At 53.9% G+C, this 16966-nt stretch overlaps 6 protein-coding genes across 6 annotated transcripts in view; 4 read left to right on the forward strand and 2 right to left on the reverse strand.

The window, feature by feature from the left end:
• BBK36DRAFT_1134465 (Actin/actin-like protein) overlaps window positions 1-502 on the forward strand; it is a gene marked incomplete at its 3' end in the record, with an annotated part of 1739 nt that extends 1237 nt beyond the window's left edge. The window contains exon 5 of the mRNA XM_024892318.1: window positions 15-502. Within this exon, the coding sequence (XP_024751767.1) occupies window positions 15-501 (487 nt within the window). The remainder of the gene's footprint in view (window positions 1-14) is intronic.
• Window positions 503-2116: 1614 nt separating this feature from the next.
• BBK36DRAFT_1134466 (Pkinase-domain-containing protein) lies at window positions 2117-4225 on the forward strand. The gene is made up of 4 exons (XM_024892319.1): window positions 2117-2135; window positions 2159-2420; window positions 2567-4042; window positions 4209-4225. The coding sequence occupies exon 3, from the start codon at window positions 2582-2584 to the stop codon at window positions 4040-4042; it is 1461 nt and encodes a 486-aa protein (XP_024751768.1). The 5' UTR covers window positions 2117-2135; window positions 2159-2420; window positions 2567-2581; the 3' UTR covers window positions 4209-4225.
• A 1214-nt stretch (window positions 4226-5439) lies between these two features.
• Window positions 5440-6116, reverse strand: BBK36DRAFT_1190841 (ARF/SAR protein; the record flags this gene model as incomplete). Its single annotated transcript, XM_024896690.1, has 3 exons — window positions 5440-5603; window positions 5660-5806; window positions 5867-6116. 3 exons carry the CDS (start codon window positions 6114-6116, stop codon window positions 5440-5442), a joined length of 561 nt encoding a protein of 186 aa, XP_024751769.1.
• A 2804-nt stretch (window positions 6117-8920) lies between these two features.
• On the forward strand, window positions 8921-10091 carry BBK36DRAFT_1190842 (putative isomerase YbhE; the record flags this gene model as incomplete). The annotated part of the gene is made up of 1 exon (XM_024896691.1): window positions 8921-10091. The coding sequence occupies exon 1, from the start codon at window positions 8925-8927 to the stop codon at window positions 10089-10091; it is 1167 nt and encodes a 388-aa protein (XP_024751770.1). The 5' UTR covers window positions 8921-8924.
• A 576-nt stretch (window positions 10092-10667) lies between these two features.
• On the reverse strand, window positions 10668-11657 carry BBK36DRAFT_1113735 (hypothetical protein; the record flags this gene model as incomplete). The annotated part of the gene is made up of 1 exon (XM_024889946.1): window positions 10668-11657. One exon carries the CDS (start codon window positions 11655-11657, stop codon window positions 10668-10670), a length of 990 nt encoding a protein of 329 aa, XP_024751771.1.
• Window positions 11658-13551: 1894 nt separating this feature from the next.
• Window positions 13552-14721, forward strand: BBK36DRAFT_1112374 (hypothetical protein; the record flags this gene model as incomplete). Its single annotated transcript, XM_024889801.1, has 1 exon — window positions 13552-14721. One exon carries the CDS (start codon window positions 13552-13554, stop codon window positions 14719-14721), a length of 1170 nt encoding a protein of 389 aa, XP_024751772.1.
• Between the last annotated feature and the right edge of the window lie 2245 nt (window positions 14722-16966).

The following is a 16966-nucleotide window of genomic DNA, read 5'->3' on the forward strand; positions in this document are numbered from 1 at the left end:
CTCGAGCTCGACAAGCGCCTGAGCGAGGACACAACCGTGCTGGTCGAGGACTACACGCTGCCCGACGGCCGGGTCATCCGGGTGGGAAGCGAGCGATTCGAGGCGCCCGAGTGTCTGTTTCAGCCTCACCTGGTGGACAACGAGTCCCCCGGCCTGGGCGAGTTCCTGTTCAACACGATCCAATCGGCCGACGTGGACATTCGCGCTTCGCTGTTCAAGGCCATTGTGCTGTCCGGAGGCAGCAGCATGTATCCGGGCCTGCCGTCACGGCTGGAGAAGGAGCTGAAGCAGCTGTGGCTGACCCGGGCGCTGCAGGGCAACCCGGAGCGATTGAGCAAGTTCAAGGTGCGGATTGAGGATCCTCCTCGGAGAAGGCACATGGTGTTCCTGGGAGGCGCTGTGCTGGCCAACATCATGGCAGAGAACGAGAGCATGTGGGTGACCAAGGCGGAGTGGGAGGAGCAGGGAGTGCGGGCTCTGGAGAAGCTCGGGCCACGATGAGTTGAGTTGATTGTGATTTGAATCAAGGAGAGGGAATGACGAGATGTGATCTGTTTATAAGGTACTGTTAGATGAAGCATGCAAGACGCGATATTGGGTGATATTCCAGCCGGTGCTCTATCATGCCTGGCAGTACAATCGTCTCTGTCACCAATCGAGGAATGATTGATCTCGTATTCTGCTATTACTAACGTCTGGGTGGATTGATCGTAATATCGCGTCCAGGGTTGTCTAAGTGAAGCCATTCCTACGACATGTGATGAGGCAGAGGATCGGATGCAGAGGACGGCATCGCGGCTTAGTCAGTGGCCGAAACTGTAATGGCACCTGCCTCAACTCGCGCCAGGCATGTAACAACTGGTTGACTCGAATGTCTACCTCCAACCTCCATCTCACCGTCTTCATCTATTGTGTCTCACTCCCCATTTGTTACATCACGTCCCAATCTCGAATTCTCGGTCCTCAATTCAGTGTCGGTGCTTCTTATCTTCCCATCATCTACTTTAGGTGAAGCCACAGACACCTTTCTCCGCACCGGCTAAAGCCAAGAGCTTCAAGCCCATCAGCTCAGAGCCCGTTTGGACTGGCTCCTCGCCTCTTCCCACAAGTGCAGACCGTCTACAACGTTGCATCGTCATCCTCATTGTGTGCTGCGAGCCTATACCGTCCAGCCACGTGCGAATGCGAGGAGGCAGATGCGAGTCCGTTAGTACGTGCCTGTTGCAGCATCCGAGATCGACCAGACTCCCCACCAAAGAACTCCGTAACTAACGGAGGCCCGGAGTCGCATCGTGTGGGTTCGTGCATCACTCGCCTCCCGCAATCCGTGCCATCGTTCGCTCACGGGCCAACCTGTGCTTCTGTTTCGAGAAGCAAGCAGAGGCTGTCTGGTTTCATGTCCCGGCCTGGATCGTCGTGACCATCGTCCTTGCTGACCAGCCGTGGCGTCTCGCTCGCAGGAGGTTCCGTTTCCACTCATGCCGAGAGCCACCAACAGCCAACCACTTCCTCTTACCTTGAGCGGGATCCGGTCCTGTTGGATATCGACATCTAACACGACGTGTTACGAGGCAGATGAACCTGCCGAACCCGCCCTCGGGATCCGGGCCCGGGACCGCAAAAGTGGCCGGCGCCATGAATGCAAGGGGCCTTCATCAGTCCACCAAGCGGAGCGTCCTGGCGGCGTTTGAAGGTGCGTGCGGCTGATTCGCCGTCCTTTTGATGTTTGCCTTCTCCCTCCACTGCCTTCTCCCTTTGGGCTGCTGCTGGCTCATCTCTTCGTTTTGCAAATCCCCCAGCTTGACCTGAGACCGCGATCTAGCACAACCAACGCCGGTTACTTATCGAACCCTCTTCCCTGTCCACTCCAGCGAGATCCACCTGTAAAAACCCACCATGTGCCCTTTTTTCGGTGCTTTGTCTTGCCTCTGATTTGTTCCTGTTGCCCATCTTGTTGCGGCATTCGGCATCCGCTGCCACTCTCGGTGCCAACGTCTACTCTCCGTACATGCCTCCTACACCATCGTCACGCTCACTCATCTTTGTCAAGCGACGAGATCAATTTCCCCGTCCACCAGAGTTGCCACACTTGGTAGTTTGCCCCTTTTTATCTCACTTGCTCAGCCACTCAACACGAATATTGCCGCCGAACCCTCTTTTCTGTCTATCAATCTGTCTTCTCATCAACTTTTCTCCTCCCAGCACCACCTTGTCCATCCATCCTCTTCCCCAAATCGCCCCATCCCATCCATCCCCATTTGCTCCTCTTCAGCTAGTCCGATTCCTCTTACCCGTGCCAAGGACCCTGCGATTTCTATTGCACGATACCCGATCTGGCTCATCTGGCAAGGCTGTTTCGACGTCTTTTTAAGCAGCATCTAAGCTCGCATTAACCTCATACCATCCGCTTACCCATACATACACACCTAATCTCTGTACTCCTCACACCACATACACTCTGGACACACACACACCACGCCTGTCCAGCCTGTGTCTTTCATCATTTCTTCTTGCCATCTCCTATTCGGCCATCACACTCACCCTCATTCTCGCTTCACACATAGTGGCTTAGCCGCTCAGAATGCCTCTGAGGCTGAAGCCAGGCTATCCTCACTCATCCTCGTCACATCATTTCTTTGGGTCTTCATCGTCCTCTTCATCTGCTCACCGCTCCTATACAGATGGCCGCGACCAGTCGGCTGGCTACCAGCCCAAGGCACGTGTGACGGAGCGTTATCGCATCATCGGTTTCATTAGCAGCGGCACCTATGGCCGTGTTTACAAAGCCGTCGGCAGGACTGTCAACGGGGAGGGCATTGCTGTTGTCAAGACTTCCAGCGGCCTCACGCCAACATCCGGCTCCGGCTCCGGCTCGAGCGCTCCCATCGAAGTTGCCATCAAAAAGTTCAAACCCGATAAGGAGGGTGAGCAAGTCAGTTACACCGGCATCTCTCAAAGCGCCATCCGCGAGATGAGCCTGTGCAGCGAGCTCCGGCACGCAAACGTCATCCGGCTTGTGGAGATTATCCTCGAGGACAAATGCATCTTCATGGTCTTTGAATATGCCGAACACGACCTGCTGCAAATCATCCACCACCACACGCAGCAGCCGCGCCACCCGATACCGCCGGCCACGGTCAAGAGCATCATGTTCCAGCTCCTCAACGGCTGCCAGTATCTTCACACCAACTGGGTCCTGCACCGCGACCTCAAGCCCGCCAACATCATGGTCACGTCGGGCGGAGAGGTCAAGATTGGAGACTTGGGCCTGGCCCGTCGCTTCGACAAGCCGCTGCACTCGCTCTTCAGCGGCGATAAGGTCGTCGTCACCATTTGGTATCGCGCGCCGGAGCTCATCCTCGGATCGTATCACTACACTCCGGCCATCGACATGTGGGCCGTGGGCTGCATCTTTGCGGAGCTGCTGTCCCTGCGTCCCATCTTCAAGGGTGAGGAGGCAAAGATGGACAGCAAGAAGACGGTGCCGTTCCAGAGAAACCAGATGCACAAGATTGCCGAGATCATGGGCATGCCAACAAAAGAGCGGTGGCCCCTGCTTCCGGCCATGCCCGAGTACATGCAGCTCAACACGCTCTCGGCGATGCAGCACAGCAGCCATAGCAGCCATCATCATGGCCACCACCAGCAGCCGCCCAGCCGCGGCTACTCCACGACGTCGAGCCTCGAGAAGTGGTACTACAGCACCATCAACAACAACTCGGGCGCCGGCTCCGCCGCGTCGGGGCCTAACGGCCAGCCGGCGCTGCAGTCCCTCGGCGCTGAAGGCTACAAGCTGCTCGCCGGCCTGCTCGAGTACGACCCGGAGAAGCGCCTGACGGCCGCCCAGGCGCTGCAGTCTGTCTTCTTCAGCACGGGCGACCGCGTGAGCGCAAACTGCTTCGAGGGTGTCAAGGTCGAGTACCCCCACCGCCGCGTCAGCCAGGACGACAACGACATTCGCACCAGCAGCCTGCCGGGGACTAAGCGTAGTGGACTCCCGGACGACACGCTGTTGCGGCCGGCCAAGCGTATGAAGGACTAGGAGTTTAAGCACTGGGAGTTGAAGGACCAGGAGTCACAGTGGTAAAAGGCTGCTATTGTTTCGGAGAAATACTGCCCGCCAGGAGGCGTTGGCAATAAGATATTGATGACTATGGGTGAGGATGCATAGAGTATGATGGCTTGGAAACGGTTTGGATGGGATATTCATATGTCATGGCGTTTTTCAATGGTAGGTATCTGGGTGAAAGGGCGCAGTATGGACTATTTGGGTTGATATTATACATTCTTATACCTTGGTATGGCAATGGAACGTGAGGATATAAACTCGCACTCACTTTTGTTTCTTTTCTTTCAGGCTACTAGTATGAACTTTCAAAGACACTTGACGGAGTGAAGGCCATGGATACCAACAGAGGAATCGCATAGTGATGCCCTCTATGATGAACACACCAAACAAGAACAACGTATTGGCAAGACGGTTACAAACAACGTCCTACATCAAACACGTATGTGACAAAGAAAATTAATTCAGCTGGCATAGTAGTAGTAGTATGTAAGTAACCCCAGCATCCTCCCCTTCTCACCAACCCGTCTCTATTCCATCCACCCTTCTACCCTTCTACCCTTCTCAGCCTCTGAATTCCTCCACATCCCCTATCTTCTCCTCGACCTCTGATCCTTCACTACACCTCCCCTTTTCCCAACCAAACCAACCTCATCACCGTCCATCAATCCCCCTTTCTCCCTTCCCGTCGCGTGCCATCTCGAATGGGAGAAGCCAGTGTGGTCATTGTCAAGAGAGAGAGAAAAGCACAGGGTATTTGAGACGTAAACTACAGAAAAAAAAAAGCACCAAATCAGGACGGGAAACAGCAATGACAAACACAGAACAATGGGAAAACAGCATTTTCGCGAACAAAGGAAAAAAAAACGACAGCCAGATGATGCTAAGATATGCGCTTCCGATAAGTAGAAAAAACGAAAGCTGACAACAATTAAAAGGAGAAATTAGGTCCCTTATAAGAAAAAGCAGACCATCATTTTTGTTTTGTCCCCCTCCCACAACAAACCATGGTATATAGCACGCAGTTCCACCGCCCCTGCTCCTCCTCTGGATATTCCTTCCCCCGAAAATACTCCCTCTCTCCTTATTTTTGCCATCTTCAGATCCTGTCACGTCTTTTCCTCTCCTTCTTGCTCGTCCACCTCTGGCGAGATTTGTGTTGCAACGGTGGGAGCGCGTCCGGTCCAACAACAGCCGTCCGACAAAGACAAAGCCGTAGGACTAGTGTGCAAAGTCCCAAGACACATATTAACGGGGCGCGGGTCCAGGAAGAGAAGTTGTTGTATGCATCATTGATAGAGATCTCCATTAAACGTCGTAGACTTTTGCGAAACCACAAAAAGAGAGTACAAGGCGCGCATGTGTTCGTTTCCTTATTTCTTGACGGGCGCGGCGGGGGCCTTGACGTTGTTGGACAGCCAAGCCAGACCCTCGAGGAGACCCTCGCCGGTGGTGGCACAGCTGGGCACAACGTACCAGACCTTGTCCTTGAGCTTGGAGAGCTGCAGAGCTTCGGTGACTTCTTGGGGTGACATGGCTGTGGTGGGCAGAGGGTTAGCAGCAGCAAGTTGCTCAGGGGGTTCCTTGACGCACCTTCTTTGAGATCCTGCTTGTTGGCAAAGACCAGCAGCAGGCTGTCCTTCATTTCTCGGTCGTTGATAATGCGATGCAGTTCTTGTCGAGCCTCGTCCATGCGAGCGCGGTCGGAGGAGTCAATGACGAAGATGAGGCCTTGGGTGCCTACAGAAAGTTCATGTTAGCATCTAACAAGCGCTCACACGAGTTCAAAGGAAGTCGTACCGCTGAAATAGTGCCTCCACAAGGGACGGATTTTGTCCTGACCACCGACATCCCAGACGTTGAACTTGACGTTCTTGTAGGTGACGGTCTCGACGTTGAAGCCGACAGTGGGAATGGTGGTGACGTCCTGGCCCAGCTTAAGCTTGTACAGGATCGTTGTTTTACCGGCGGCGTCGAGGCCCAGCATCAGCAGTCGCATCTCCTTGGATCCGAAGATCTTGCTCATAACCTTGGAAAGCTGGCCACCCATGGTTGCGGTTTGTGGTGTTTATCTCGACGATTCGACTATTCTAGTGCTCGGTGATTTCGATTTCGCAGCGGCGCGCGTAACGGGGGAAAGGAGGTCGTCGGGAAACGATGCGCAGGTCGCGGAAGAAAGGTAGTATTAAAAGGAGGAACAGAGGGAGGGCTCTGCAGCGTCGCAAGAGCAGGTTCGATATTGACCTGATGCAGGGAGCGAGATCTAGCAGCGAGACATTCAGTGTTAGTAGAAGATGGAAGAGACAGATAGCGAAGAGGTCAGACAAGGCTCAAGGCAGCGCGTTTGCATTGCAGCCAAGCCTCATTTCATTTCCCCCACCTCGCTCTTTCTGTCTGCCTCCTGCGCAAGCGAATAGAGACAAGAAGAAGGACGAAGAGAGGAGAGAGTAGAGAAAGAAGCGCGCAGAGAGCTGCGTCGTGCTGGTCTCAGATTCACCTACCAAACGCGAAACTCGAGCGTCAGAAGCCGAGCAGATGCGATCACCGGTTGGTTGGATTCGATTCAGGGTATTGGCGACACGCGACCGGGAATGAGCGTGGGAGACGAAGGGTATAATTTCGAAGAGGACAGGGAAACGAAGCGGAATAAAGGGCGGAAGAGAGAGAGAGAAGAAGAAGAAGACGACGAAGAAGACAAAGACAGCGAGAGAGAGAGCGGGACAAGAATGGAACAAACAACGTCAAGCGGCAGCGAGATGCCAAGTCGATCGGGACGTATGAAGAAGGAAGATGGATAGAAGACAAAAAGCAGCGTCAGTGCTTGCGTCTGGGCTGGCGATATTGGGGCAAAGGAGGGACTGGAGACTGGAGAGAGAGAGAGAGAGATTGATTGAATGCAAATGCAGGCATTGACTGCAGATGCGACGCGCACGGGTGGATGCTGCAGAAGCTGGGCGGCGCGGGAGGTACCGGTACTTGCTGGTGCCCACCTCGAAGTGCTGGAGGATGGGAAATACAGGGCATCGAATGGGCGGCACTGAGGGCATTGGGCAGAGGGGACATGGGCCTGGAGGTGCCGTCCAGGTACTGCTACGGCAGGGATCCGGTGAGGTGGCCTCTACTGGTGCCGCTAAGATTGGTTCTACAGGCTCTATGTGATTAAGGTATCGTCAACTGCTCTCGGGCTGGAACCATCAAATGAACAGAGCTGAAAGCACAGGCGACAGCCGTGAGAGTGCCTGAAGCCGACGGAGGTGTAATATCAGACAGTAATACACGACGGAACACGGGCAGCAGGATGGGAATACCTAGACAGAGACAAGCGTATTTCAGTGCCCTCCATTGATCCCTTTCTCAGCCTCGGGCCTCCGTCACGGATCCAATATCATGTCCAGGTACCGAGACAGGTCAGTCATGACGGCTCACGATACAATCACTAGCATCTTATTAGTCTTCTTCTCTCACCACTCCTCAGGCTCGGGCTGCCCTCTTCCCCCCCGCCACTACGAGGCCCGGCCTTCAACGACGGACTGCAATTTGAATGGCCAATTGGGCCCGTCATGTGGAGCAAGCCTGGCCATCTGGCTTCAGGGGTAATCACCACCCCAAGTCCAAGGTAATCTCCGCTCTGGCTCGCTTCGTCTTGTACCTCTGCGGGCACAGCGACGAGCAACTGATACAAAACCTGGAAGGCAAGCTAATATTAGTAGCATGAGAGAGCAATGACGGGCAATGATTACCGCGGCCGCATCAGGCATTTCAATTTCCAGCGTCGACGATCGTTTGCATTTAGCCTCTTTTATTACTAGTTCTTTGCCGGGCTTTGTTCTTTGTTCTGCATGGACCTGGTTATGACAAAGCAACTCGAAGTGCTGTCAACTCAAACTGGGCTAGTAATTGGGTAAGTTGGAGAAACGAGACAACGGAGACGGAACAGACAAGCTCAACTTCAACTTCATCGACCCTTATCATATTCTCCTCTACCTATTCCTACTAGTTTAATCGTAACCATATGACTACTCAAACATCAAACAAACACTCACCTAAAACTCCCCTCTTGAAGCAACACAAACAACCAGACCCCAACACCCCTCCACCACTCATCATCACCAGCCTACCCTACTCCAAACACCACATATCTCAGCCTTCTCCCATCAGCCTCGTCCCATCCCAATTCTCCTAACAAGCTCCCCTCACTTACACACATCCCAAACCCAGGCAACATAATACACATAAACCTAGTCGTAGCCGCATCAACAACAAACAGACCTCTTTGCTTCAGCAGTCACGTAAAAACTCAGCTTACTCCAACTTGACCCCCAACCTCAAACGTTACAGCTTCGAAACCAATCCATCACCTTCCCAATCCCGTTCTCATCCCCCCAACCTGGACCCCAACATCTCACAACACCACAAGACAAACAAACCAAAATTTAGACTTAATCCAAACCCAAACCCCCGTCGCAGATCGCCCCAATCCTTACAAGGCAACCCGTCACACGTCCAAGTCCGTTGAAACATCTTGGCCCCCCGAGTGCCCAGACTGCCAAAGCCGTAGCCAAGGAAGACATATATGAATTATAAAGACACAAGGCGAAACACTGACCAGTCCGGACATGGCAGGTTCAGATGTCACCTTTTCTGATACCGGAATCCCAATACGAGTCTTGGCTGGTTTGAGTACTGTCAGTCTGACTCCCGTCTCTCTTTGTTCTCTTGCTTCTTTTCCTTATAAAACCTCGAGACCACAAGCCATATCCCATCTCATGTTGAGGACTTCAATCCAATCTCTCTACAACTCATATCCACCTCAATTCACCCATTCATCCCCCTTAGTGAACCGTCAAGAACCAACATCATGAGGCTCTCATCAACCCTCTCAGCGGCCCTCGCCATCTCCCCAGCCCTCGCCGCCCCAACCGCGCGTGCTACCTCCTCCGCTACTCGCCTCATCTACTCCAACTCGGGCCACATCTTCCTCGGCTCCTTCAACGGCACCTCCGTCTCGACCACCCTCGACGCCCCCGTCCCCGGCACCATCCCCTCCTGGCTCAACTTCGTCGGCCCAAACACCCTCTACGCCGTCGACGAAGGCTCCAGCAGCACCTTCCTCTACAACGTCGACGTCGACGCCAACACCGTCACCGAGGTCACCCGCGTTCAGGGCTCCGCCGGCGTCGTCCACCTCGAGGTTAACAAGGCCGGGACCCGCATGCTGGGCGCCGGCTTCGGCTCCGGCAACATCGACGTTTGGGACATCGAGGACGGCGGCCTGACGCTCCTCAAGACCATCCAGTCCCCCGGCCCCGTCGGCCCCGACACCACACGCCAGACTGCTCCCCACCCGCACATGGCCGTCAACGATCCCACCGGCCGCTTCTTCGTCGTCAACGACCTCGGCACCGACTCCATCCTCGTCATCGACTCCCAGGACGACGCCTTCGACATTGTCAACCGCGTCGCCGTCGTGCCCGGCTCCGGCCCCCGCCACGGCGTCTTCTACCCCGTTGGTGCCGCCCAGGCCACCCACTACTTCGTGCTCTGTGAGATGGGCAACATCGTTGTCGCCTACTCCCTCACATACACCGACAACGGCAAGGGCATCGAGTTCGAGACCACCCAGGTCCTCAACAGCTTTGGTCCCAACAGCCAGACGCCCGCGGGTGCAGCCGCCGGTGAGCTTGTAATCTCCCCCGACAGCAAGGACCTGTATCTGTCGAACCGCCTCTCCGGCCAGGCGACGGACAACATTGCCCACATCAAGATCATTGACCAGGGGGCCAATGTCCTGAGGCTCTCGTTCATCAACACCACCTCTTCGGGCGGCGGCCGACCAAGGATGTTCAGTATCGGCAACGACGGCAACTCGCTGTTTGTCACAAACCAGGACGGTCCTCTCGGTGTGGCGGTCATCTCTCGAAACCCCCAAGACGGTTCCCTAGATGCCAACTTCACCGGCTCCATCGACGCCAGTGCCTTTGGCGAGGCCGGCAACGGTCCTCAGTTTATTCAGCAGATCCAGTGAGTCGACAAAAGGTTTTGAGCCACCAGACCTTGTTCTTCAACATGTTGGTTGCATGACCTCGAAGAGAAAGACACGCCTGGCGCATTCAGGGTGTGTAATGTCTGGAATACAAGAATCGTTGCTCGATGAGCACATTTGGATTGGTGGAACTTGTATGGTGGAACTTGTACAATAAGCTAGAATGGGAATAGAGAATAAAGGAAAAAGAGATTAGAAGCAATCCTGCTTCGAATGGATACCATAACTCCATTCCCGTCCAGTGTAAACCAACCGTGAAGGACTTTTCTTTGCCTCTCCGTTCCAAGAAAACCCCAACTCCGAAGAAGCGTTGCCGCTGGTCTTCTGTAAAAACTAACACAGATTGAAAGAGGAGACATAAACATACAGGACTCATTACCAAAACTCCTTACCCATAGATCAGACGTGACAAGTCACGCATGCAGATAACCAAAACACAGAAAGAGATAAAAAAAAGAGGAGGCAAAGATACCAAAGAAAGCAAAAGGTTGAGAGGAAAGCAGACGAAGAACGTCCCACAACAAAAGGCCACGGAGTTCTTCTTCGCGGTGGATAGCCTTATGGCCTGTATTCAATGACATATCTCCGGTCCACCTGCTGGAGCGTCGTCGAGTCGTTTTCGCCCTCGAACTTGAGATCAACCTTGCCGGGCGTCGTGCTGCCGTGCACTTCAGCCTTGTAGAAGGTCGTGGTCTGCGGGTAGAGAGCAAGCACTACCTGGCCGGCCTCGTAGTCCTTGAGCGTGCTGGCCTGGCTTTCGGGCGTGATGGGTATCATGCTGCTCGCGCTAGAGCGGTATTCCTTCTGCTTGCTCTGGTCGTCTGGCTCAATGTCGATAACTTTGTACCGCCGACTCTTGCCCTCGCCGAGCACCGCGGCCACCTCGCCCAGAATCCAATCCGATGTCTGCTCGCCATTGACGGCCTTGGGCTTGAAGGCAACCTCGTCGCCCTTGGAGAAGAGCACCCTGGACCTGTTGGTCGCGGCAGAGGTCCCCGCGGCACCGCTTGTGGACCCTGGCGGCTCGACACTGTCCGCCTTGGGCGGGATGCTGTCCCTGTCTCGGTTGCTGCTTCGATCGCCGTGCTTGCGAGAGGAGCCGGCCACGGGGCTGGGCACGGGTGAGTCGCCGGCGCCGTCAAAGTCGTAGAGCGAGGCGGCCGCAGCGCTGTCCCTGGTGGTGGACCTCTTAGATGGTCCGGTGGGCGGTGCTTCGGCCTGCTCCTTGGCCACCATGACGGCTCGAACGACCTTGAGACGTTCCATGAGGTTCTTGGCTGAGTTGATGTTTTCCTCGGACTTCTTCACTCCGGAGCGGCATAGCTCCTCCATCTCCCTCATGGTGCTGGTGGGCACGCTGTCCGAGTCCATTGTACCGGCCTGCTTGTCCATGGCCACGAGCTTGGCCAGGTTGTCATTGTCCGCGTTGATACCGCTGATGAGGTCGTTGAAGGACGCTTTGGCCTCATCCCATATCTGGACCTCTTCGCCGTGCACACCCCCGTTGTTGCGGTTGGAACCGCGGCCGCTGCGGTTTCGTTGCGACATGTCGCGGCGGCCTGGCTGGCTGTAGTAGGGACCGAGGTCTTCGGCGAGGTTGTTGACTTCGCGCTGGGCTTTCCGGTTAGCCATCGTGGTTCGATGCCCTCGGTGGGAGCCGTGCGGGTTTTGCAGGTACCGTCCCCCGACCGTGCGAGTCAACAGACCCGAGAGACAGCCACGGCCAGGGAAGGACAGAAGAGCAATTGACAGTGGATGTATGCTGGGCCAAAGAAGGAAGAAGAAGGTGATGATGTGCAAGAAGAAAAGAAGATATAAAACAAGTCAAAAAGACGGTCAGGCGGACTGGGGAAAGAATAGCATAGATGCAATGCGGGCAAAAAAAGAACACGCCAACTGGACAACAAGCACTGAATTGGAAGGCTAACGGCAAAGAGGCAATTGAACGAAGATGCAGACGCAGGTCGATGCAGCGGCTGGACTGGGGTGTGCTGTGGACTGGCGACTTACTGGCTGTTTGGCTGTCCAAACCCTGCCCGAGTGGGTGCAGCTGCTGGCTGACTCGCCTGTTGCTCGCTAACGTGCGTTTCTGGCGCTCTGGAAGCTGCGCTTTGACGACGGCGACGCGTTTCTGGGCGGGATATCGCGGGTGAGAAGCGGCGAGACGAGGCGACAAGCAAGGCGCTGAGAGCGGCGGAGAGACGGAAGTCGAGAGGCGAGAGGAGAGAGAAAGAAGAAGAAGAAGCGAAGTAGCCGCCGTCTTGCGCAGAGATGAAGAAGGGAAGGGAGGAAGAAACAAACAGGGCCGAGTCGGGGGATAAGTAAAGCTGGAGGGCAAGGTAGAATGACGAGGCAAGGTCAGGTACAGCAGGTACTCGGTGCAGCAGGTCTCAACCCATTTTATGCGCTAGAACGCCAGTGGACGGGCGGCCAGAGGCACAGAGGGCCCTGCACGCGACTTGGACGGTACAGCGAGCGCCGGTATATGCGGTCTCTGTCTGCTTGATGCTGCTGCGGCGCTGGCGAGAGCGGCTGGGTATCGAGTGCGTACCGGTGCCGGATTCGAGCGTAACGCAAGCCTGAGGATTTCGGCGAGATTCACGGTGGTTGTCGAGGCGAAGTTGAGCAAGAGGCTAGGCGCGAACCTTGTTGCTGCCATGGCTGGCACTTGGCTTGCTTCGTTACATGTACCTCAGCAACTTCAGTTTGAAGCCCTTTTCGGACCATCAATGTCCCGCGCTAGGTTGCTCAACTGTGATAACCGTTATTATTAGGGGCCGTCTGGTAGGCGGTACCTGGCCTGTACAAGCGCCCTAGCGAGTCGACGGACAGCAATCCAACAGTGCTGGCGGTGCTCACGGCGTGCTGTAGCGAGCGCTCCGAGTACCTGCAAGTACTCCAGCACTCAGTCTGCAAGTCCTGGTCGCTTATCTGGTGTCTCAGCCTGCTGCTGTGAACATTCATTGAAGCGAAGGAACTCCCGAGTCCTTCACCATCAACATAACCGACACAGTATCACTACCTACCTTATTGAATTACGAACGACTCCCAGAAGCGAGATATGCTGCACAGAAAGGCTCTGACTCCACAGTGTATCCGTCATTATGATTCTGGAATACGTTTGGATACCATGACTCGACAAACCTTGATGTGCTGGTACATGTAGCTTCGACTGACCCCCCAACCCCCCTCTCTCTAACTCTGTGCTTGTAACCTCGTTATCAAGCGCCATGATGCCCAGAAAACGCCATGGCTGAAAAGTATCGTAGAGCCTCCCAAAGGCGTTACCTCGTAGGAGTGAGAGTTCGCTGATATACAAGACGGAGCCTCTCGACTCTCGTCTTCTTATGATGAGTTGCTTCGACCTTATCATCACTACTCATTCTCACGAGCCGATCTTGCTTGCATTATAGCTAACACCTTTGCTTTCAGTCCCTTCCTCATGGCGTCCAACGAGAGAAGGGGAGCTCCGTTGCCGAGACACGAAATCTTGCACCAACTGCGCGGCCTTCAAGAAGGGAGACATCGAGAGCTGGTTAGCAACCGCTCCGTGGATAGCCGTTGGATATTCCAACCATCCGTCTCGGACATGACTTCCATAGCTGCTGAGATGACGCTCGAAGATGCAAACGACTGCTGTAACAAAGCCACCGGCATCTATGTCCACGCAGCGAAACGCACAATTTACATTTGCCTGCTTCTCCAGACCCTGCACAACTACTTGTACGAGAGATGGTTTCGTCCCTACAAGAGCGAGATCGAGTATGTCCAGTTCATCGCCAAGACGTTTCTCCCAGAGCTGCTCCCCGAGGATTTGCGGCTCGAACCATTGGCCAGCCTGGCCGTCTCAGTCCATGCAGCCATCTGCAGACGGGCGCAAGAGGCCCGAGATGCAGTTAAGGTCCTCTCACTCCGAGACCAAAGAGACTGGGATCCGTCGCCTCCCAATTGTCCCAAGATCTTGGGCCGGGGTGTATACGTGGGACAGGATCTTCGACAGATCATCCGTGACCAAGAATTCTTCTTGCTTCGACCGTTGTTCCGAGCAATAATTATCATCATCAGACTGGAAGAATACACTGACAAGGACATGGACATTGCTCAACTGCCCGTCCTCCTGGTTAGGACGGGAGTAGAGGACGGTCTAAGCGCTCCCATATCATTCGAACCCATCGCCCACAAAATTCAAGGTGCCGTCCAAGTCACCGCCAAGGGAGAGACTGCAGTCCGAGTGGCACTTGAAGTCGCCGTGGACTTTATCCTGAGCCTGGACAAGCGAGAGAATGATGCTCTTGGCCATCAACCAGACCCGGTTGCCTCTACACAAGAGCTTGAAGACGGTGGCCTTGCTGGTCGTGACGAGATCCTTGCAAGAGCTAGGAAACTCGGCTGGGGCGATGAGCCGCTGGTAGGGCCGAGTTCTGAATGGGTAGATACCAAGATACATACCGGATGGTGCGGCGGAGGCGTCTACTCGGACAACCGGATGCGACGAGCACAGAAGTTCGAACGTGAAACTCTTGTTAGGGTCGAGGAGATGGAGCCTCAGCGTCGCGAGTTGCCGAAAATCTTCAACGGGTCTACGAAGCATTTTAACATCTATTCTGCTTGAAAATCCTGTCGACATGCCTTACCTTCAAATGAACTGCACTCTGCGTCGAGACCTCCTTGGATAATGCTAAAGCATCTGCCTTGTTTATCTATCTTACTTTATCTGCCTCTCAGGTATTTATTGTTTGCTGATTGTCATTTGCTTTTTCATCGGCAAGGTCTCACAGACTGGCCTAATAAAAGACGTTAAATTACCGTCGTTAGGTACTAATGTTGTACCTATGTGATGGCTCGCCCAAGGAGGGACATGATAGATATCTCTAGGTAGGCACTGTCGCTGCCTTTCTGCATCTCAGGTTATTGATAGGGCCGCTCGTTAATCAAAGTTGAATCCAACCTCGGATACAAGAGAATGTCACGGAGACTTGCCACCTGGCTTATGAACTGAGCAATGGGATGCTTTGATATAGATCCTTCTGAAACCTCTACTAAGTAGATAATTCATGGGTAAGAAGCTTTAGCTCTGTTGTCTCAATGACTTGCTGCGAATAGGCGAGCATTGTAACTCTGAGCTTTGTGTGTAGCCCTCTTTCGAGCCACCTTGCCAGGCCTTTGGACTATCATGAACCCAATCTTGCACAGCTAAATTCAGCCAGTACTCCCTTATGGTTGCTATGTTACCATCTCGGGGCTTTGAGAAGGGAAGAGCTACAAGAGAGATAAAGTGTTTCTAAATTATCGACTCCGAGAAACTTGCTTTGCACAATCTCCAGTATCCATGTCCGTCTATCTCCCTATGTGCCCGAATCAGTGGCATCCTGTGCCTAGTTGCTGTCTTCCATTATCATCATGTCCTAAGATACGATTTATAGCTATATTCAGTTGTCTTTAGTCTTAAGCATCCACAGGCCCTAGAACATAACATGATAAAGCAAAATAAGCATCTCTTTATAAAACTAAATAGAATTTCTACGATAGAAGGAAGTAGCCACTGCTATCTATTATAAAAGACCCAGCGATACTATCTCTAGTAGAATCAAGTAGAAGAAAATAAAGCCACCTTAGCTACACCTCTCCTCTTTTCCTTCACCTTCTTACCATATCTCCTATACGCATACCTTAGCTAATGCTCCCTCAGCGCCGCCTCTACACATGTCAACAACCATCACGCCTGCGCCAGCACGTCTGTGGCCTGCTCGCGTCTGGCAGGCAGATCAGCAAAAGCGGCTCTGGTTGGATTTGTTCTAAACGCCGGCGGTGTCCACAGGCTGTTGTCTTGGGTTGTCATGTCTCACCTTCTCAAGTTGGAGTGAGCAGTCGACGAGGGAGGACAGCAAGATGCTCACTTCCCTGAAATTGTCCCCAAATACACGACTGCAACAAGGCCATCCTGGATGCTGATCTTGATGAGAGAGGGACGGATGACTTCTCTCGGTATTAACAGACAGCTATTCGACGAAGTGACAGAATGCACGGCCAGACTTGATGGCGGCATCAGTCACGGGGGAACTCAGTATGAATGGTGGCACAGCATAGAGAAATTCGAAGCTATTTAGAGTGTCAGCACGACGAGAAGAATACCGTCATCGGTGCAATTGACTGCCGGATATCCGAAAGAGAAGCTTGGATGCTTTGAACTCATGACTGAGCATGACGGTAACCTTCTGTTGCTCCTGGGCAAGGTCCATAGGACAACCGACCTCTCCGTCTTCTCTGTCCATCATTGACAGTGGAACCATACATGAACAGTTGAGATGGGTTTGTCAGGTTATGCCTTGATGTCCAAGCTCTATTTGCACCTCAGCGAATACCCTGTTAGCCGCCTCGCTTGTGGGTTTGGGCATATGCCGTTCTACCAGCAGTATTTTCTTTTCAACGACCCGAGACTATTGCCGTGTGTCTCGAACGGCTTCTTGTTCAACTCAACCAAGCTTCCCCTACAGAGGCAACAAGGCCAGACGCCTCCCCATGTGCTGCCTCGCCTCTCCACCAGCTGACTTTAGGCAAAACAGGTCTTCGATCCCCGATCAGAGTTGACACTTGCATTCATGCTCCGGGAGTCACGATCAAGACATACCGCTCAAACGACATGCGCCTGCCCAAGTCCGATTATATCCAATTTAGCCGCTGGACAAGCTGCAGGCATGCCGCCCACCACCCCCGCAAATCACTCTCTCGGGTCCCGTCTTCTCCCAGATTGCTTCATCGGCACTAGACCAATGGAGAGCGGCTCTTGCGGGATGCCGTCGTAGGCAAACCTTGGGGTGCATGCGGCTGGGGACAGGGGCCATGGCATGGTGTGTGTT

This window comes from Trichoderma citrinoviride (genome assembly GCF_003025115.1).
Source record: "Trichoderma citrinoviride strain TUCIM 6016 unplaced genomic scaffold BBK36scaffold_3, whole genome shotgun sequence".
Lineage (NCBI taxonomy): Eukaryota > Fungi > Ascomycota > Sordariomycetes > Hypocreales > Hypocreaceae > Trichoderma > Trichoderma citrinoviride.

What these genes read in the sequence shown, in the direction of transcription:
- BBK36DRAFT_1134466 (XM_024892319.1), top strand. Translation starts at nt 2,582, where the DNA reads ATGCCTCTGAGGCTGAAGCCAGGCTATCCTCACTCATCCTCGTCACAT.